At 45.3% G+C, this 22,317-nt stretch overlaps 1 protein-coding gene across 1 annotated transcript; it reads right to left on the bottom strand.

Annotated features, from left to right (window-relative positions):
• Positions 1-1,585: 1,585 nt before the first annotated feature.
• LOC146182971 (dnaJ protein homolog 1-like) lies at positions 1,586-21,464 on the bottom strand. Its single transcript, XM_084608995.1, has 3 exons — positions 21,190-21,464; positions 3,947-4,938; positions 1,586-2,529 (listed from the first exon to the last, which is right to left on the bottom strand). The coding sequence occupies exons 1-3, from the start codon at positions 21,314-21,316 to the stop codon at positions 2,254-2,256; spliced, it is 1,395 nt and encodes a 464-aa protein (XP_084465121.1). The 5' UTR covers positions 21,317-21,464; the 3' UTR covers positions 1,586-2,253.
• Between the last annotated feature and the right edge of the window lie 853 nt (positions 21,465-22,317).

The following is a 22,317-nucleotide window of genomic DNA, read 5'->3' as shown; positions in this document are numbered from 1 at the left end:
TGATGATGATGATAGGCTAGTCAGCGGCGCATTTCGGGCGAGCGTGAACTCGACAAGAGCGCTCACTCGGGCCTCTCCTGTCATGTGAGAGGTTGACATTAAATCAGTCTGCCATGACGTTAGCCCTATGCCACGGGCAGGAGCTGCCAACTCGGAGCCTACCAGAACAGTTTGAATTCTCGTTACCCCTACGGCACGCAGGCACGTCCATACGGTTTGGTTGAAGCGTCACTTCATATGTGGGCTGGTAGCTTGCGCTCTCGCGTCATAAGCTTAAATGATGAGCTTAAGTGTCCCCAATAATGTAGCACCTTACACTGACAGGGCGTGATAGGGGAATAATGTAGCAGGCATAGGAAGCTTCCGCCGCTGCTTTCGCAGTTAAATTAAGGATAGCCAAAGCTAAACCACAGCCAACTTTTTTTTTCCAACACCGGGCGAAAAACGCTGGCTTGACGCGGCAAAAACGCTACTCAGGTCGCTGTCAGCCGCGGGCTGACAGCCACACAGAGCGGATCTGCATTCTGCGTTTTCTGACGAAATAAATGTATTGCAAACCAATATTATTGAACAGCAGGGCCATACCACTGAGAAAATGTAGTTACGCCGCCCTGATATCCAAGGCAGCGTACAAGGCTTTGGTACGTCCTCGTCTCGAATATGCATGTTGTCTAAGGGACCCTTACACAGCCAAGAAATTTCAAAATTAGCAAGAGTGCAAAGGCTCGCAGCCCGTTTCACCTGTAACAGATTCAAGTGCACAGACAGTGTTTCAGACATGATCAACTCCCTAGGTTTAGAATCCCTTCAGGCAAGGCGCACTGAAGCAAGGTTGAACTTTTTGTACCTAATATACAACAATGTGATTAAAATTAACACCCATGATTACATTACTCCTGTTTCGCGTGCAAGTACGCGTTTTAATCACGGAAAAATGCTATAAGAATTGCGAGCATACTCTAATATAGTTAAGCATTCTTTTTTTGTCAATACAATTGTAGAATGGAATAATCTGCCGATTTTTGTAGTAAACAGCCCGAATGTAGAAATGTTTGATAACTTGAGAGCCTCACGCATGTGAAACCTTGTTTGTTTTTTAAATCATCTGTTTTGCCTTCCATGAAGATCATTCCACTTTGTTGTGCCTTTTTGTATTGTATCTTTGCTCACCCCTGCTTTGAGTCAAACGACTCCGCAGTATTACTAAATAAATGAAGTTAACTTATTCAATATGCTAAAGAGGGCGCGACGGACACAACCGATGTATTAAACTTTCTACTGTATCAATTTTAATTCAGACAACTTTTTTATTAATAGTGCATTTCAGTTTGCGTACTGCGGTGTACGCTCGAAAAAAGCGTAAGGCTTTATTGACTTGCTCTTCGTTGTGTTTAATATTTTGTGACGAACCCGGTCCTTCCGTTGCTGGAGTTTTCGGGGAAAGTATAGGGGAACGGCAACACGCGGCGCCACCAGACATTTCAGGATTCGCTGCAAGGCGAAATATGTGGCGCTGCCGTCACGCGACCAAACTTGAGCATGGGTTTGTAGCATCCAAAGCTACATAACACACTTGACACGTAGAACACTATAAAACAGGTTGCCCTTTATAAATCGTCTTCATACACACTACAGGCAGTTGCACATAAACCCGACTACTCACACACACAGAAACATACATCCAGACCGGAACAGCGCAGATGATCTCTGATATCAGTGGTTAAAAGAAAAAAAAAACAGCATCGTAACCAAACGTGAGCATGGGTTCCGCAACACCGAAAGCTATGCATAACTTGACACGTAGAACATGAAAAAAAGGTTGTTCTTTATGAGTAGTCTTCATATGCACTACACGCAGTTGCACATAAGACTACTCACACACAAAGACGCATAAAAACGGAACAACGCAGGTGATCTTTGATATCAATAATTAAAAGAAAAAAAAACAGCCCCGTAACCCAGCTAGAGCATGGGTTCCGTAGCACCCACACTTGGCACGTAGAACATGAAAAAATAGCTTGTCCTTTATACATTTCACACACACACTACAGGCAGTTGCACAAAAAACCCGACTACTCACACACACAAACACACATACAGATGCACAAAAACGAAAAAGTGCAGGTGACATCTGATATCTGTAGTTAAAATAAAAAAAAAATCAGCCTCGTAAGCACAGTGCAGCAAGTTTACGCTCCTGTGCAGTCAATAATCCTTATATGTAAAAAACATCTTCAACATCCATTTGACACCTTAGTGGGAATGCCCCCTGCGCGCTATGAACTCACACTCGAGGCAGAAGAAAAAGAATTGGGGTAACAGTTCCATGTAAATCTGCATCATAACCCAGTTTGCTATCTCCAAATTTATTCTAAGGTCGCCTCTCTCTGTGGGGTCATCGTGGTGAGGCAGGCCACCACCCGTGATGACCATGTCGGCGTAGCACATGTTGATGTTCCTCAGCGTCAGTGGCATCGTTATGTGTTCACCGGTCAGGGTAGGCACCCTCGCTTCGTAATAGCTTATAGCCTGTAAATACAGGAGAGAGAGAAATAAAAAAAGGTCAAGTTTGCAATCGCTCCGGAGTAATCAGTTAATAACTGCGTGCAGTGTTAGCATCTTCTAGGCCCTTTTGTGTGTTCTTCCTGCAGTTTTCTTCAGCGCTATAAAAATCGAGAACATGTACTAACTAACTCGTCAAAAAGTCCTGCTGCGACAATGATCACGGCCAAACACCGGGCGCAGTAACAACTTTTGGCCGTGATCATTGTCGCAGCAGGACTTTTTGACGGGTTAGTGATCACGGCCAAACGCCGGGTGCAGTAACACTGATGAGCTGTACTCCCCTGATGGGGCTGGGACAGGTAGGTCACCGCCGCTTGCGGCGGGGGCTAGCCTGCCACAGAATTATCAGTTGTAGGCCGTCATTGCACCCGCCGCCATTTCGGTGGTGGACGACGGCTGTTGTTGTCGCTCTCCTCCTTTTCTTTATTTTCTCACCTTTCATCAAGAGGCAGCGGGAGTGGCTCAGGTACAGCTGAGCCACTTCACAGGCCCGTGCATTTTGTTTTCTTTCTTACTACAGCCAAAGCAACAGCTACAACAACAGTAACAAATTGAGCCTTGCCCGTGCTGGACTAGAAAACATACTGTGGCGGCTGATGATGATAACTTAATTTCCACCGATTTAGGAGGCCCCCTACTCCCCGCATCTGGCACGCAGGCCTGAGGAACGGGGGCTTGAACCTCCGCGACTATGGACTGGTGAATCTTAGTCGCGGAGGTTCCAGCCTCCGTTCCTCAGGCCTGCGTGCCAGGAGCGGGGAATAGGGGGCCTCCTAAATCGGTGGAATTCCAATTTTACTTCGTGAAGCGATACTGCGCTGCCAAAATTTCTTGCGAACGGTGGCATCAACGAAGCTACACACTGCAAAACTCAAAACATTCGTTGCTGCTCTGGCGCATTCCTTGATACACTGCTCAAATACGCGTCCATGAAAGTGCAAAACATATTCATTTCCTTCCGGGTGTAAAGCATGTCTGCGATGTCATTACACTGTTTCAGCCCCCGCAGGCTGACATTAGTTTTCATTAATTAATCACTCATTACGTAAGCAAAAAACTAAACACTTAACTAATAATTGACCATAAATTAGTTAATAATGAAATATTTAGTAAGCCGTCGATTTGTAATTAAACTATTAATTAGGAATTGATCATGGATTGACAGGGTCATATAAGGCACGCATTCGCCCATACGGTGGTGGTGCTCTGTTATTGGTAGATACCTCTATGACTTCATCCCGCCTCGGCCAATCAGAGACGCCGCAAAAGCGGGACGCATTTTGTCCACGACATTATGAGCCATTAAAGGCTTTCGCATTAATAAGCGCTTTGGGACCAGACTTAGGTAGTTTATAGAGGGACTTTAGACTTGGGCACTTACCTCATCGTAGGAGATTCTAGCTGTGTAGTAGAGATCTGCTCCCATCCTCGTGAAATGCGTATGTTCCTCGTCGCGTATGGTGACAACAACGTCCGCCGCAATGGTGTCAAGAAGCTGGTCTCCTTCGTGGGGGAATGTGATCTTGGTGCCCGGCAAACAGCCCGGCTCAACGCGAACGCATAGCACCTTCTCCTCGCGTATTGGCGTGCAGCCGTCCGCTGCCAGTACCGTTCTCTTAAAACGGATGACCTTGACGGTGCCTGTGAGAACCGCTTCCAATGTCACGAAGACGTCTAGCTCCATGTCAGGACTCTTCACCAAACGGGGTCTCTCAGGGCGTGTTCTCGAATTTGCTGAGCGATCCGTGAACACGTTGGATGTGTGACCCCGCCAGCCGCTAAAGGAAGCTTCGTACTCAGAGTAGTTCGACTCTCTTGAACGTCCCATGCCACTAATATTCTCGCCGGCCGACAATGTGTCGTAGTCGAATTGCGCCCCGCGCGAATAACTAGGGGATGACCAGCGGCTATCGAACTGTGCCTCCGATGAGGGTCTGAACCCGGACCAGTGCGGCGCGTTAAATGTCTTCGAGCATTCTGCGCGTGGATCGTCACTCGCTGTCCGGGTTGATGATGAGCTGGCGCCGAACCGAAAAGGTGTGTCATGTGTTCTGCCCGATGGTTCATCGGTTGTTTTGCTGAGCGACGAAAAATATTCGGAATCAAATCCGAAGCTTGTGCCCATCTGCGACTTTGGCACGTCGCCTCTGGAATCGTACTGTTTAAGCTTACTGTCGTACTCGTCACGCTTCTCCTTGTCACTTAGCACTTTGTAGGCATCGCCTAGTCGTTTGAACTTTTCCTCAGCGTCGGGGGCTTTGTTCTTGTCCGGGTGGTACCTCAAGGCAAGTCGCCGGTAGGCTCTCCCGATGTCAGCCTCACTGGAATGTTTGTTGATGCCGAGGACCGCGTAGTGGTCATGGTGCATGGTACCTTGTAAAATCAAGCAAAAATGTAGTACACCAGTTATCACCCTATGAAAATTCACTTCAGTTCAAATTGCTTCACGGACAGTTCATGGAACATTCTACACGCTTTACAAGGCACCAGTATTTAACATATGAGATATACAGGGTGCTTAAATAATGTTTATTCCCACTCTCTCTTACCCAGGAAGACTAAGTAGTTTTAAAAATAGTAAACTGAAAACAGAAAAACAATACTTCCAGGAACACACTCTCTGCACCAGCGGACATAACCTGTTGCAAAACACCACTTTATGAATGTAATTAAAAAATTTTCACTTGTAATTATCTTAGTTGGGCTGTTAGTTCCAATGGGCAGTTTGATGCCGTGAACCAGGCGATGCCATATCTGTATTTGAAACGAAGAAAAACTCATTTTCTAGAGCTCTGCAGAGCTCGATGAAATCCGACGGTTTTTTCCGCCCGCGACCGAAGCTGAGCGCACAAGGAGCGCCAGAAGTATGGCGCAAGCGGAACGTCCGATGTTGACGTGTCGTAATGACTGTAGCGCCCGAAGCCAGGGAGTGGAAACGATCATTCTGGCATCGATGTCCTCACTTACGTTTTGCGAGGCCGGAGGCTTAGTGTCAGGCAAATTTTCGATGCGCATGGAGCTAGCACGGCTTAAGTTTTGAGGTCACTTTAAAGACACAGCTGCCACCCAAATAATGTTTTTTAGCAGGGACTGTCATCGAATATCTTTCAGAAATGGCTCCATTTTTACAAATTGTGCCTAATTATATGTGATGAACACCCGGAATTTCTAAGCATAGTGCTCTGGACAGACGAGGTCCGATTTTGCAGGGACTCGAATGTCATTTTGTACACTACCCATTATTGGTGCGACAATATAACCTACATTGGCTACGTCATAGCAAGAACAATGCAAGATGGTGAGCAAATGCTTGGTGCGGCACTTGTAACAGCCGTATTGTCAGTCGCTACTTCACCAACGGAAGCATTAGTTGGAAAAAGAATACTCAGACTGCGTTCTAAAAGGTGCTGTGTCTGAATTGCCGTCACAGCTGCCAGTGATCGTTGCAAAAAAAAAAAATGAATTCACAATGACGGAACCTCGTAGAGACATTATGTCATTGCTGGCAGGCACAGTCCCCAACCAAAAGATTGGGCGAGAAGGAGGAGGGACCCTGCCCTCCAAGGTCGCACGATTCGTCACTACTGAATACCCTCTGAGAATATGCTAAGCATGAAGTTTTCAAGACAGCGCCAGCGAACCTCGAAGACCTGAAGCCGCACGTCGAGATAATAGCTGAGTAGATTCCCGGAGGGATGCTCATTTCTGCATTGGACTTATTAAAAACTGCATTCGTCTGTGCAGCACTACAAAGGACAGTAGATTTAAACACGTCATGTGACAATCACTTCCTGTCATCCCAAGCAGTAGTGGCGTCGCGAGGGGAGTGCGGGAGGGGCGGTCCGCACCGGGTGCAATGCTCAGGGGGGGGGGGGGGGGGGGGTGCAGCAATTAGCTGGAGGAAGGGGTGGAGGGTGAAAAACTTTTGTATAAAGATACGAAAAGGCGCGCACTGGTGGAGACAGTGAATGACAAGTGTGATCTTCTCGTAGAATTATTTTGTTGTGAGGAGCGCTTGAAAAAGATTCCACGCCATTTTAACGTCGGACAGGCCTATGTACGTGCGTGTACCCTGGAAAGACCAGCATTAACGTGACCCATTCGGAACCCCTGCGCTGGAGCGTGTGAGACGACACCAATCGGCAGGTCGGCAGCTGCGCCGCCACGTCGCCTCTTCTTCTCACTCATCACCTCACTCTCCTTTTCCAAGCTAGGACCGCTGGCAGCATCTTTCCAGCAGTCTTTTGTATTCTGTCTTGTTCATTTATCTCCTGTACCTTTCCCGCTCCCCGGTCCGGTCACACATCCTCCTCACGCTTTCAAAACACCGAAAGGCATGGAATGTCTGTTGCTCAGGGGATGGCAAGTCTGATCACTACGCGCTGACTAGGACAAAAAAAAATGAGAAGGAGGGCACATCTGTTATTTGCACCCGTGGTGTTCAACTGTTGATGAAGTCAATGCTGCGCAACTTTATTTGCAGACAAAATGACTATCCCTTGACATAGTAGTAGTAAAGTTGAAGGCCCTAAAGCTTTTTCTCGAAAAGGAACATGGTCGCCTAGTGGAAAATGCTGTTGAGCAGGCGCTCATAAAATGCAGTGAACTTGGAATTGCAGTTGAGAGGTGTGTCCGGTTAAGGAAGAGGATGGCAGGTGAACAAGCGAGAAATTCGAGACTCACAGAAAGGAAATAAGAAGGCGATGCTGGTGTGCATTCAAAAATTTTATGCCGAGCTCTGCACAAGACCCAAAAGACGGACGGACTGTCTGACATCGCTCTCCTTATCGAAATTCCTAGGATGAGGAGACACCTCAAAGGAGCCGTAATTGCTCTCGAAGTCGACAACAGTTGGGAGGCATTGGACTTGCTTGACATTCACTGCGGAGTGGTATTTTGTGCACTCAATTCCCGAACTGTCATTAGGGCTGTAGCTTTTTCTCACGGTAAGTCTGTCTGTGGCATCTTGTAAGAAGTTTTTCTAAGCTGAAACTAACAAAAACCTTTCTGAGATCTACAATGAGTCAGTTTAGGCTATCAGATCTGTCATGATTATCTGTTGAAAGAGCTGGCAAAAATCACCGATTTTGATCAATTGATCAGCAGCTTCGCAGTCCTGGAAGTCAGGATAGCAATATTTTCACTTGAATTTCGATTTTTTATTTACACTCCGTGAATATCTGCTTTCAATATAACCATGTTTTTTTTTGTTACAACTTCCATGAATAAAAGTGGTATTTAAGTACTAAACATTATGTAACAGTTCAGTTCTGTCGATCAGTCGTGTCCGACTCTTCGTGACCCTATGGACCATGTCACGCCACGCTTTCCGGTCTCTCACTATCTTCCTAATATAACATAACTTCATATCCAGTGCCTAGAGGATGCCATCTATCCATCGCGTTCGCTGCCTACTCCTTCTCCGGCGACCCTCAACCTTTCCAAACATCAAATCTTTCTCCAGCGACTCATCTCTTCTCATCAGATGACCAAAGTAGCTGAGCTTTAACTTCAGAAAGTGACCCTGCAATGAGCAGTCAGGGTTTATGGTCGACAATATCGACTGATTTGATCTTCTGGCAGTCCAGGGAACTCTCAAGAGTCTTCGCCAGCACCACAATTCAAACGCGTCAATTCTTTGGCGGTCAGCCTTTTTCACAGTCCAACTCTTGCATCCATACATCACAACTGGAAAGACCATAGCACGAGTTATACGGAATTTGGTTGGCAGACTAATGTCTGCTCTTTACTAGGCGGTCAAGGCTAACCATTGCTCTCTTTCCCAGAAGCAGGCGTCTCCTAATTTCATGGCTGCAGCCTCCTTCCGAGGTAATCTAGGAGCCCAAGAAGAGAAAATCTGTCGCAGCTTCCACTTTCAGTCCCTTGATGCTCCAAGACTTGATAGGGCAAGACGCCATGATCTTTGTCTTTTTAATGTTCAGTTTAAGCCCAAACTTCTCACTCTCTTATTGTACGCGCATCAGAAGTCTCTTGAGTTCCATTTCACTTTCTGCCATTAAAGTGGTATCATCCGCATATCTAAGGTTGTTGATATGTTTTCCAGCAATCTTCACTCCAGCTGAAGACTCGTCAAGAACGGCCTTCCTTATGATACACTCTGCATATAGGTTAAATAGGCAGGGCGACAGTATGCAGCCTTTCCTCACTCCTTTCTCAATCGGAAACCAATCAGTAAGACCATGCCCAGTTCTGACTGTGGCCTCTTGCCCTTCATACATGTTCCTGAGGAGACAGATGAGGTGAATTGGAACTCCCATCTCTTGGAGAGCTTGCCACAATCTGCTGTGATCTACACAGTCAAATGCTTTCGCATAATCAATAAAGCAGAAGTAGATGGGTTTCTGGAACTCCCTTGCTTTTTCCATGATCCAGCGAAGGTTGGCAATTTGGTCTCTCGTTCCTCTGCCCTTGCGAAACCCAGCTTGCACATCTGGAAGCTCCCGATCCACATACTGCTGCAGCCTACCTTGGAGGATTTTCAACATCACCTTGCTAGCATGCGAAATAAGCGCGATTGTGAACAATCAAATAAGAACAATCTTTGGCACTGTCTTTCTTTGGAATGGGGATGTAAACTAACCTCCTCTAATCCTGTGGCCACTGCAGGGTTGTCCAAATCTTCTGACATAATGTATGCAGAATGTTAACAGCGTCATGGTTGAGGTTTTGAAGCAACTCAGCTGGAATGCCATCAATTCCGCTAGCTTTGTTCTTAGAAAGGCTGGCTAAGGCCCATTCAACTTCACTCTTCCGGATGCCCGGCTCGAGATCAGTAATCACAACAGTCTTATGTTTGGTTTGCACAATCGGGTCCTTCTTGTACAGTTCCTCTGTGCATTCCTGCCACCTCTTTTTTATCTCTGAGGCTTCAGCGAGGTCCTTGCCTCGTTTATCCTTTATCACACCCAGCTTAGCACAGAAGCTTCCTTTGATATCTTTGATTGTCTTATACAGAGCTCTTGTGTTCCTTAATTGGCTGTTGTCCTCAACTGCTTGGCACTGTATGTTCAGAAAGGCATTCTTATCTCTCCTTGCTATTTTCAGAAAATCCGCATTGAGAACCTTGTATCTTTCTCTTTCCCCCATAATTTTTGTCATCCTCCTTTCCTCAGCTATTTGCAAAGCCTCTTCAGATAACCAGTTTGCTTTCTTGCATTTCTTTTGCTTTGGAACTACCTTAGTAGCAACTTTTATTATATCACGAACATCAGTCCACATCTCTTCAGGCTCTCTGTCTTCTAGAACTAATTCTTGAAATGGATTCCTAACTTCTAGCAGCATATTCTAATGAAACTTGATCCATATTATACCTGAAAGGCTTTCTAGTTTTCTGCGTTTTCCTCAATCGAAGCTTAAATTTGCCAACAAGAAGCTGATGATCGGTGCCACAATCGGCCCCAGGCCTTGTTTTTACTGTTTGTATAGTGCTTCTCCATCTCTGCCGGCAAAGAATATAATCGATCCGATTCCTGTACAGTCCGTCCGGTGAAGTCCATGTGTATAGGCGCCTCTTGTGCTGTTGAAAATGAGTATTCGCTATGGTCAGGTTGTTTTCTTCACAAAACTCTACTAGCCTCTGCCCAGGTTCATTTGTCTCACCAAGACCGAACTGGCCTATAATTCCGGATATTTCTTCACTTTACTTTCCACTTCCACTTCGACTTCACTTTCTGCCATCTCATGGGGTCGCGAAAGAATTCCTGTCACCCGAACATTGGTATCATCAAAACGAAAGAGAATAAGTTTGCAGAATCATGGGAAAGGCAGTTGGGCACAGCTGTTTGCGTCCGAGAAGGGTTATTACGGTCGCGCGGTCACAGCCCGCCACAAGCGGCGCACACAGCGCTAGAGTTACTATATAGTTACTAGAGTTACTAGAGTTACTATATAGGCTTAGCACGACAAAAGATGGCGACGCGCCGGACGAGCTGCGCCGTAGGCTGCTCGCGAAGCGTACAGCGCGCGACTACAGCAGTCGCGAAGTCTACGATGTGCGGACCACATCGTAGTGGCGCCGGAGAGCGACCGGGACATCCGAAATTTTGCACATTGTACACGATGCATTACAGTCGGGCAATTTCGCGAATTCGTATCATCCCGAAATTCGTATCAACCAGATTCGTACCACCAAAATGTTACTTATATAGGTCAGTTCTTGACTTTTCTTTCGCCTTGCACTCTTTTCGTGAATGTCTGCTTTTAAAATAACCTCGATGATTTTGTTATAATTTACATGAAGAAAACTGGCCAAGTGTTCAAATATTTTGTATATCGGTCGGTTCTTGATTGTTTAACGAATGCGTTCGAGGGATACGTGTAAGCCTTTAAAAGTCACAAAAAGTAAATAATTATGTCTGCCGCATATACAAAATTAAAAAATTTTGTATATGTGGCAGACATAATTATTTGCTCCTTGTGACTTTTGCAAGTGTCGTGTTTTCTGTCGTGGTCGACTGTGAACACTATTTATAGGGAGTTTGCAGAGACTGTGGTAGATGTGCTAGAATCGGAATGGATCCGAATGATAGCAACGATTGAAATGGATGAGCACATTCGCGAGTTTTATTCAATGACAGAATTCCCGCAAGCTGTGGGGGCACTGGATGGCTCCCATTTCCCGGTTTCCCCACCACAACTGAATGCAGTGGACTAAAGGAACTACAAGGGCTGGCAAGTCTTTTTCTCTTGATTTTCTGTAAGTGCATAGGTGAGCACACTGTCTGGAACGCTGGAGCTGTTTGCTGCTGAGCAAATAACGTGGAATTTTGTCACAGTTACTCTGTTAGTCTGCACTTGTGCTTTTGCCATTCGTGTAGTCATAAAGCAGCGCCTGAGTGCAAATATTGCCTGTGAATGCTTCCACATGTATGAAATTTTGACGTCCTTTTCATCTTGTAAAGAACATATCTGGGTTTCAGGAACAATTGCCGGCATAAGGACACGGCTAGGGGTAGTTTATTTAGGAACAGGACATCAATGCAGGCAAGAAAACAAGGATCTTGTTGAATGTCTCAGTGATGATATAAGCCAGTTTGGAAATGGGGCCAATATTATTCTACTGGGGGACCTGAACGGCCACATCGACGATCTGGATGGATACACAGATTGCAACGGGAAGCTAATGCTAGATTTCTGTGAGCGACACGATCCAGTTATAGTAAATAGAGAAACAAAATGTGAAGGCCAAATCACGTGGGAATTCCGCAACAGGCAGACGACCATTGACTATTGTTTAATGTCGCAGGAAACTTATAGCAAGGTCAGAAAAATGGAAATAGACGAAGAAGGGGAGTGTAGTCTGGGAAGTGATCATAAACGTATTGGTCTGCAGATGGGGCCCTTGATGAAAAGAGAAATGGAACTTATACGAAACGTCAACGCAAAGTTAAACGACGATCAAATAGCGCAGATAGCAGCAGACATAGAGGAAGCAATAGAGAAAAGCCCCATGGAAGGCTGGGACTATGAACAGGTAGAACTACTCAGAAGGAGGAAAATTCAGGAGGTTAAAGTAGCAAACCCCTGGAATGGAAAGAGGAAGCCACGGAGCTGGAGGAATAAGGAAATCAGGGAAGCCATTGAACACCGACGGGCTGCTTCAAGGGAACACCGAATGGCAAAGAAAGCGCAGGTATCTCAGAAGGAAATCGACCAAAAATGGGAATCATATCGACAAAAGAAACTCCAGGTTCAGGCCCTCGTCCTAAGTAAAATAAGGCAGCCCACCGATCGCTGGATGGCTGGCAGACACGATGCCTCTAGTGGCGGAGCAAGAAAATTCTGGAACCATATAAGCTGGCTAGGGAAGAAGAATCAAAGAAAGCAGGATCGCATTCAAGATAACGAGGGAAATTGTTTAAAGGGAGACAACGCAGTGAACTACATTACATCTGTTCTGGCCGATTCATTTAAGAGCGACGACAGGGTAATCTCCGCAAATCAGGAAGCAACACAAGGTAGCAGAATACAAAGCAGCTTAGAACTGACCAATCTCTACTGGAAAAAGGCAGAAAAAAATATTCCTAAAATCATCTACAGGAATAGATGGAATTCCGATCGAGCTGATTAATGAACTCGGTCCAAAAAGTAAGGAGACGTTGTTAAAAGCTCTGGAAACAGTCATAACGAATAAGCTATTCCAGACAGCTGGCGGCAGAGTGAAATGAATTTGATTTATAAAGGGAAAGGAGACAGGATGCACATAAAATCCTACAGGCCGATTACTATAACATCTGTTATGTACAGGGTAGCCATGCAGGCGGTGAAATTAAAGGTGCAAGCATGGGTAGAAAGTAACAAGATACTCGAACTTCAGAACGGCTTTAGAAATGGTAGGCGCTTAGATGATAGCCTGTTCGTGCTCACCCAATGCATCGCAATATCTAGAATGTAAAACAGACCTTTGTATTTGGCCTTCCTGGACATAAACGGGGCGTACGACAACGTAAGTAGGGAACTCCTGTGGAACATAATAAAAGAAGAAGGTATCGGTTTTGAGATAATAGAGTTCCTACAGGAAATATACCGGGTTAACAAAGTAGAAATTACGTGGGAAGGGATAAGAAGTACAGAACATGTCAAAGTATACAAGGATTAAGACAAGGCTGTCCTCTATCACCGGTGCTGGTCATGATTTATATGATAAACCTGGAACGGAGGATACAAGAGAGTAACCTAAGTTTTAATCTCTCATTTAGATTAGGTGGAAAGGCGGTAGAGCAGCACCTCCCCGGTTTGATGTATGCAGACGATATTGTACTGCTAGCTGAGAGTCTGGAAGAATTGCAAACTCTAGTTCAGTACTGCGGAGACAAAAGGGACGCTCTAGCCTTCAGTCTCAGCACATCTAGGTCGGGTCTGATAATTTTCAACGGCTTAACTGGTCAGGGTCTTAAAATACAAAGCCATGAAATACCTAGAGTAGCAGAATATAAATAATCTGGGGGTATGGGTAAACGAAGCATTGGCATACATTGGAAAGCTTGAGCAATCATTTAAGGCCAAAGGGCGAAGGAATGCCGGTATAATGAAGCATAATTGGCATTGTGGGGATACAATAGGTATGAGGTATTGAGGGGTATTTGGAAAGGAATTATGGGGCCTGGACTTACTTTCGGAAATGCGGCTTTGTGCCTAAAATCAGAGGTACAGTCGACATTAGAAATAAATCAGAGATACGTTGGACGATTAGCACTAGGTGCATACGGCAAAACTACAAATGAGGCGGTACAGGGATATATAGGCTGTGCATCTTTCGAAGTACGGGAAACTCAGAGTAAAATATTATATGAGGAACGCCTGAGGAAATTGGACAGTAACAGATGGGCAGCTAAAGTATTTAAATACCGGTACTTAAAAAGCGTTGACTCACAATGGAGGAAAAGAACTAGGAAACTAACTAGTAAGTATGCTAGTCACAAGGACGGAGAAATAAAGAGCAATAAGCAACAGGTGAAAAGCACAGAAGGTAAAAATTGGATAAATTCGATGGAAAAGAAACAGAGTGTGGAACTATACCAAAAGTGGAAAAGGCAGATCAGGAATTGAGCTTTCTTTGACAACTCAAGAAGCAGTGCCTAATTTTTGAAGCTAGGTCAGGGTGCCTTAGAACACGCAGCTACAAAGAAATTTAACAATGGAGATGACGCATGTGGTGGTAACGCCTGTGAAACAATTGACCGTATTATACTCGAATGTAATGGTATCTATACGGAAGTTGATGCAGGCGCAATCACTGTTCCTGAAGCTCTGGGGTTTAGAGATAACAGTGGCCGGGTGAATAAACCGGCGGTGGAAACTAGCAAAAAAAGACTGGAAGATTAGTGGCTTAAAAGCAGAGAAGTGACATAATGTTAGTAATGTAGAAACAAAAATATAGGAAATAGAATAATGGTTTTGTTCTAAATCAATAATTAAGATATAGGGAGAAAAATGAGCATGATAGCTACTGCTACCACCGCGTTTCAAAGGGGAGCCTCCTATATGACATCCATCCCATCCATCCAACCCATATTTTCGGTGCTAATGAAGCTGGATTAATTGTTTTTTTGCATTTCAGAGAGGATTGATGGAATATTTATTGCTAGTGCGCGCTTTATAATTCTGGCAAATAGCTTTTCAAGGGTCCTTTAAGCTCTTAAGACAGCTAATTTTTGGGTTCGTGTTTTATCATTTGTAGCGATGCCTAGGATGTTGCTGTACACGGATCACCACGTCACATTCGCCTACGACTGCGGAATAATTTATAATCGATTTTCTTCTCTCACATTTTTGGGTTTCGACTTGAACAGCCGAGCAATGTCTGTGACGTCACAGACAAGTCTAGGTCACGCGAGGGATGAAAATACAGAGATATATTCATTGCTGTGTCATTTGACTTCGCTACAATGATAGAGCCAGCCTGCCTCAAGATCAAGAATCACTAAAAGTGAAGAATGAGCGATTATATCACTTTTTTTCATGCTGAGCATCAAGACATGATTGTGACGTCCCAGCCACCTCTCTGCTGTCGAAACCGAAACTGGTGAGAAAAGAAAACTAAGGTATAAATTATTTAGCGACCCTAGGTTAAACCTGCGTGCGTATCGTTATACAGGAATGACTTACTCATCATTAACAAGAAGAAAAATGCCACCAAAATTTGGTGTCTATAGTCCTATAAGTGAAGCTAAATGCAATGCTGCAATTTTTGGACCTCCCGTTTCGGCCTGTCTGTGCCCATCGTGGTCAGAGGAATCGCCCACAACTGTGACACCACTATCTGGCGGGCTGATCAAGAGTAAGAGACGAGATCAAAGATTGCTGCTTGTCTCTTGCATCTTGATATGAAGCGCGGCCTGCCGCCTACGCGACAAAGTAAACGCTATCGGGCCCACCAAAGACGGCCCTGCAAGGCTCTGCATGGCGAGGCACACACCCAGCGACAGGCTTCCTCTCCCTTTAAGGGAGCGGCGAGTCACGTGGTCGTCTCATGGCCACAGCTGGCGAAGGTCTGGAGCGCGACGCAGCGGTACTGTCTGTGTAACGTCACATGCATGTATGACGTCACAACATCCCCGGTGCTCCTTCAGCTGAAGGTCAAATTATCGCACCAGATGACTTTGGCGAAACGCGGCTAGAGGGGCTTCCCCCTCTAAGAATAGCGGGTGATAACAGCGCTTCGTTTCGGCCCATCTTTCTTATATCACGAAGTTCCGCGGTGTTCGTAAGTGGACCTGAGATGCCGCAGACGCGCTCGATCACCAAGTTCCGTTTAAAAATGGACGCGTTTTGAAAACTTCAGTGCCTCTTAAAAGTACACAACAAGCCTCGCTATGCTATTTTCGCACTACACGCGAGAGACGGAAAGTACTGCAATGACCGATTTTACTTTTGGTGACACGTAGAGGAATGGTACCCTGACACCGAGCATATGCCGCCTTTGACGCTTTTCTGGCTTGCGCGCTCGACTGACAATCGGCAAACGCTCTTTGACGACCACTTGACTCGGAGATCACGCTAATATAGATTTTCGATGGAGGCGAAAAGCAAGGCGCCCGTGTGCTGTGCGATGTCATCATCATCAGCCTGATTATACCTACTGCAGGGCGAAGGCCTCTCCCATATTTCTCCACTTAACCCGGTTCTGTGCTAGCTGCATCCACTTGACCCCTGCGAACTTCTTAATCTCATCCGCCCACCTAACTTTCTGCCGCCCCCTACTACGCTTTCCTTCCCTTGGAATCCAGTTTGTTACCCTAAGCGACCATCGGTTATCCTCTCTTAGCACTACATGTCCTGCCCATGTCCATTTCTTCTTAATTTCCACTAGAATGTCGGTAACTTGAGTCATTTCTCTGACCCAATCGGCACGCTTCCTATCTCTTAATGTTACCCCTACCATTTTTCGTTCCATAGCCCTCTGGGTTGTCCTCAACTCAAGTAAAACTCTCTTGGTTAGCCTCCATGTTTCAGCCCCATAGGTGAGTACAGGCAAGATGCAACTGTTGTATACTTTCCTCTTGAGCGATACCGGTAAGCTGCTAGTCATAATCTACGAGTGCTTGCCAAATGCGCTCCATCCCAATCGTATTCTTCTTGTTATTTCCTTTTCGTGGTCCGGATCTGCGGTTACTACCTATCCTAAGTAGACATATTCGCCTACTACTTCCAGTATTTCGCTACCTAATGTAAACTGCTGTTCCTTCCCGAGGCTGTTGAACATTACCTTAGTCTTCTGCATATTGATTTTCAAGCCTACCTTTCTACTTTTCCTGTCTAGGTCATCAATCATTATTTGCAGTTCATCCCCCGAGTTGCTTAGCAAGGCAATGTCGTCAGCAAATCGCAGATTACTGAAGTATTCTCCATCTACCCTTATCCCTAACTGCTCCCATTCCAAGTCTCTGAATACTTCCTCTAAACAAGCTGTGAATAGTACTGGGGAGATTGTGTCTCCTTGCCTAACACCTTTCTTTATGGGAATTTTGTTACTTCATGCAGAACTATGGTTGCTGTGCAGCCACTATATATATCTTCCAGCACTTTCACGTACGGCTCGTCTACCCCTTGATTTCGCAATGCCTGCATCACCGCCGAGGTTTCAACTGAGTCAAATGCTTTTTCGTAATCAATGAATGCTATGTATAAGGGCTGGTTATATTCCGAGCATTTTTCTATCACCTGATTGATGGTATGGATATGATCGATAGTAGAGTACCGTTTCCGAAACCCTGCTTGATCCTTTGCTTGACTGCAGTCTAAGGTTGTCCTGATTCTATTAGCGATTACCTTAGTAAATACCTTATACGTAACAGACAGTAAGCTGATTGGTCTGTAATTTTTAAGGTCCTTAGAGTCCCCTTTCTTGTGAATGAGGATAATGTTTGCATTCTTCCATGGTTCCGGTACCGTCGATGACACCAGGCACTGCGTATACAGGGTGGCCAGTTTTTCTAGCACGATATCCCCCCCGTCCTTCAGCAAATCTGTAGTTATCTGATCCTCTCCAGCTGATTTCCCCCTTTTCATAGTCTCTAGTGCTTTCTTGACCTCGTCCTTCGTCACTGGTGGAACGTCTGACTGTTTTTCCCTACCGCCAATCTCACTACGGTCCTGACTACTTTGGCTACTGTAGAGATCTGTATAGAACTCCTCGGCTACTTTGACTATCTTTTCCATATTAGTGATGAGGTTGCCCGCCTTGTCGTTTATCGCATACATCTGGTTTTTGCCTATGCCCAATTTCTTCTTTACCGCTTTAAGGCTTGCCCCGTTCTTTACAGCATGCTCAATTTTCTCCATGTTATACTTCCTTATATCGGCCACCTTGCGCTTATTGATTAGCTTTGATATCTCGGCCAATTCGATCTGGTCAGTTGGATTGGAAGCTTTCATATTCTGCGGTTTCTTAATCAAATCTTTCGTCTCCTTAGACAGCTTGCCTCTCAACTCTCCTACCGCCTACTTCTACCGCGCACTCAGTAATGATATCTCTGAAATTATTGTTCCTTCCCTCTAGGGTAATGTCGACATCCTCAGTTAGAGCTGAAAACCTATTCTGTAGCGAGATCCTGAACTCTTCTGCCCTCCCCCTCACCGCTAATTCGTTGATGGGTTTCTTTCTTACTAATCTGTTGCGTTCCTTCTTCAGATTTAGGCTAATTCGGGACCTCACCATCCTGTGGTCACTGCATCGCACTTTCCCGATTACCTCTACATCTTGCATAATGGCGGGGGTTGAACACATTATGAAGTCGATTTCATTTTTAGTCTCTCCGTTAGGACTTTTCCATGTCCATTTCCGGTTCTTCCGTTTGCTGAAGAAGGTATTCATGATTCGTAAGTTATTGTGCTCTGCAAACTCAACTAGTAACTCCCCCCTGCTATTCCTAGAGCCAATGCCATAGTCACCTACTGCCTTGTCTCCTGCCTGTTTTTTCCCTACCTTGGCATTGAAATCGCCCGTTAGTACAGTATACTGCGTCTTTACGTTTCGCATTGCCGATTCTAAATCTTCATAGAAGCTTTCAACTGCCTGGTCATCATAACTACATGTAGGTGCATAGGCCTGTACAACCTTCAGTTTATACCGCTTATTAAGCCTAATTACGATGCCTCCAACCCTCTCATTAATACTATAGAATTCATCTATATTACCCGCTATATACTTATTGACAAGGAAACCTACTCCTAGTTGTCGCCTCTCTGGTAATCCTCGATAACACGGTACATGCCCATCCTTCAGTACAGTATATGCCTCATTCGGCCTCCTAACCTCACTAAGCCCTATGACATCCCATTTCATGCCCTCTAGTTCCTCTAACAGCACTGCTAAGCTAGCTTCACTAGCTAGGGTTTTAGCATTAAACGTTGCCAGGGTCAGTTTCCAATGGCGGCCTGTCCAGCGGAGCCAGGCTTTCTTAGCACCCCCTGCTGCGTCACAGGTCTGACCGCCGCCGTGGTCAGTTGTTCCGCAGCCGCTGGTGACTGAGGGCCGGGGTTGTATGGAGCTTATCATAGGAGTTTGCGGCCAATTACTGCACCAGGGTGGCCAACTCCTGTTCTGGTGAGGGAGTGCGTTGCCGGAGGTGTTCACCGGCATCAGGTCGCCCCCCAAAGCTGTTTATGCAATTCCATCGACACGCGGATTTTTTTTTTTTTCATCCGGTGGAGAATTGCGTGGCACCGGGATTTGAACCCCGGTCCTCTTGCATGCGAGGCGGATGTTCTACCGCTACGCCACCGGTGCACAAACCCTCAGAATCGTTCTAAACATGACACTTCGTTCATAGCAGTGCAGCAAGCAACCCTTTTGTATCTGGCTGTGCTAAGTCAGGCTCACTTCTTTTGTTCGGCAAACGCTTTGACAGCAGGCCACCTTTCCCTCTACGATACAACGTTTGATGTGGTCACCACGGAGCTTGCGCCGTCCTAGCATTCAAGCTTGATGTAAACATTTGAGGACTATATATATGGCCGCTTACAAAAAAAAGCGCACGTTTCTAATCTACATTCCCAAACTATATCGCCACAGCCATTCACGATAACGAGTAAAATTAACACATGGACACAGGGCTCATAATGGTCTCTACCCAAGGAGTGTATCATCAGGTGCCGGGCCGACAAAGGTTCAGCACTTGGGGAGGGGGTGCGGGGATAAAATTTTTTTTTTCTCGCAAAAGTACGTCGCAGATCTGGTGCATGTAACCATATTGCCGCGAACTATATTAATCCCTATTTTGTTGGTTTTAAACAGCGGCGAGCATGCGGCCTTATCACTTAGCGCATGGAACGATTTTGCTATTTGTTCATGCTCGTTGTCGCGAGACAGGGCGTTATCATTTTTATTTGTTGTGCAAGATGCGCCGAGATGTATCGCGAAAGGCCCCAGGCACGCGCGTTTGTTTCTACAGTGTTCTCGGTTGCGCTAGTCACAGTTTGCGTCTTATCTAGATGATTCAGTGAAGACTTTAAATTGAGCCCTAACATGTGCACCGGCCATTCGTATAGTTTGACAACTGCCGAGCCCTAGTTGCTGCTATCGACGCCGCCGTGTTAGTTCTTTTGCGGGCGCAAGTCAGTCCAATAAAGACTTGATTCCAGTCCTATACTAGCTCGGTTTATTTGTCGTCTACGGCATTGTAGCCACCACGGGACAATACAGCATTGAAACCACGGCATGAAACAGACAGCATAGCGTCATTAGCATATCACCAGATTAATCACCAAAATATTATAACTTAAAACCACTGGTAATTTGATTCAATTCATTTTACATGCCATCTCACTTCGATTTTCAACAGCCGTACTCTCTGCTAGCCCGAGAAGAAAGTAGTTCGGACAGATATGTTGATCTATACTGTAAGGAGGTACTGATTAATTTTTTTTTTTTTTGCTCAACAATTCAAACAAAGGAGCATATCGAGAAGTAAAAGCACCTTACTGTAGTTCTTGTGGCCTTTCTGGTGAACAAGCGCCGGTGATACTGAGTTTTACAGCGCTATAGCGATCAGAGAATAACTTCCTTCTTGCCACGACCACTTTGCGAGAACAGTTTCCCATGCGTCTTTTAACTCGTACAGCCCGCAACTGCTGGTCGAAAGGGTTGTCCAACCACTGGTCGTCGCATCACTCACGATATGATAGTCAACCGTGGTGGGGTAGCCGTTAATGCCGGCTTGCGATAGAGATGAAGAGAGTGATAGAATATCTTTCCCAAAAAGAGGTCAGACGCAGTAATGCTTTTCTCATCTTTCAGTTTTCCGTCGCACAGAGCTAGTCATGCCGTGTTCAATCATGTTCTTTTATTCTCCACTATACGGCAGGAACCATATTTACAGGCAGCACCGCCATGCAGAGATTATCGCATCGACCACATTCTTCAACTTTCGCGCCCATGTGTCATGCTATACCATCTTTACCAACTCAGTTTTTTTTTTCGACCGGCGACCATTTGGAACGGCCTTCGCCACCATACCTCGGTCAAAATTGCCCATCAATATTTTTTGCTGTTCTAAGCGGTCGCATTTCCTAAATCCCATCATTTACGCAATACTAGACTAACGGATTTTTGTTTTTAGGAAAATGAAGTAGACGTGAATAAGTCTTGCGATGCGTTCTTACCTGAACGACGTTGACAGACATCGACGACAGCCTCTCCTTGCGGGTTGGGAGACAAACGGCTTTGCTGCTGGAGTGGAAAGAGAGCAACAGCGAGGACGGAGTCGGTTCGCAGCTTCCCTCCTGCCATGACACCCCTGCCCACTACGCAGGAGGCGATCAAAGAAACCTGCTAACCTGCCTTAGCCGAGGAGCTTTACAAAGCTCTGCAACGCGCGGTGTGCTTATATAGCCCGGGTCAAGTGCAAATAGCGAAAAGAATCGCGTTATGGTTATCGCAGTCCCGGGAAGAAGGCGCGTGACATATTTGCACGTGAAATCAGCGCTTATATTTGGCGACGCCCGGAATTCAGACTGAGCGTGCGCGAAAAACCTATCTAACTTTGGGATTTGAAGGCGCACAGTTCCCAGCATTTTTTTTTTTTGAAGACTGAAACTTATTTTTTTTTAGTTCGAACGTATTTAAAGAACACATAAATATAAAGACGAGGGTTCCATAGTCAGAAGTCTGTATACCGAGACCCTCGGTAGACAATTACAGCAACAGAAATAATAACAGCATAGTTAGCGAATTGTTGCACGATGCAAAATATGCCAAATAAGTATTTTTACACAAAAACAAAAACAATATAACACAGGTATCAGACCTATAAATTGCGTAAAAAATTCAGTAATTCAACAAATACATCTTCAAGTTATTTTTATATATGGACAAGCAGATTGATGTTTTCAGAGTTAAACATCATGGGTTCCGAAATGAAATGACTGCAAAAGATGAAGTCATTTTTTCATAATTAGTACGATCGTTTGAGTAGAAAATTATTATTGCGCAAATCTTGTAGGGTTGTAGTTTATAAGATTAATAAACTGAAAATGCAGGGTGCCATTTAATAGATTAAAGAACATGACTCCAAGCTGATACTGAGCTGGTGCGCTGATAAGATATATGATGTTCATATAATAAGGAACGAGGCTTAGTAGAAAAACAGCTGCGGGGGATAATGCGGATGGCCTGATTTTGTAAATGCTGTGCAGACGATAAATGGCTGCGGTATTTCCCCGAGCAACAATCCCGTAAATGAGACGACTACGAGCGAAAGCATTATACGAAGATAAGGGAATATAAGATGG

Source organism: Amblyomma maculatum, chromosome 7 (genome assembly GCF_055883805.1).
Source record: "Amblyomma maculatum isolate TAMU_Amacu chromosome 7, ASM5588380v1, whole genome shotgun sequence".
NCBI lineage: Eukaryota > Metazoa > Arthropoda > Arachnida > Ixodida > Ixodidae > Amblyomma > Amblyomma maculatum.
The sequence above is the reverse complement of the archived record's forward strand: the minus strand, read 5'-3'. Positions and strand labels throughout refer to the sequence as shown.

Bases quoted from the DNA above. Each gene is read 5' to 3' on its own strand.
- LOC146182971 (XM_084608995.1), bottom strand. From the start codon at position 21,316: ATGGCAGGAGGGAAGCTGCGAACCGACTCCGTCCTCGCTGTTGCTCTC. The intron at 4,939-21,189 runs GTAAGAACGCAT...TGATTTTACAAG, and splicing joins TGTCTGTCAACGTCGTTCAG to GTACCATGCACCATGACCAC. The intron at 2,530-3,946 runs GTAAGTGCCCAA...CTGTATTTACAG, and splicing joins CTAGAATCTCCTACGATGAG to GCTATAAGCTATTACGAAGC.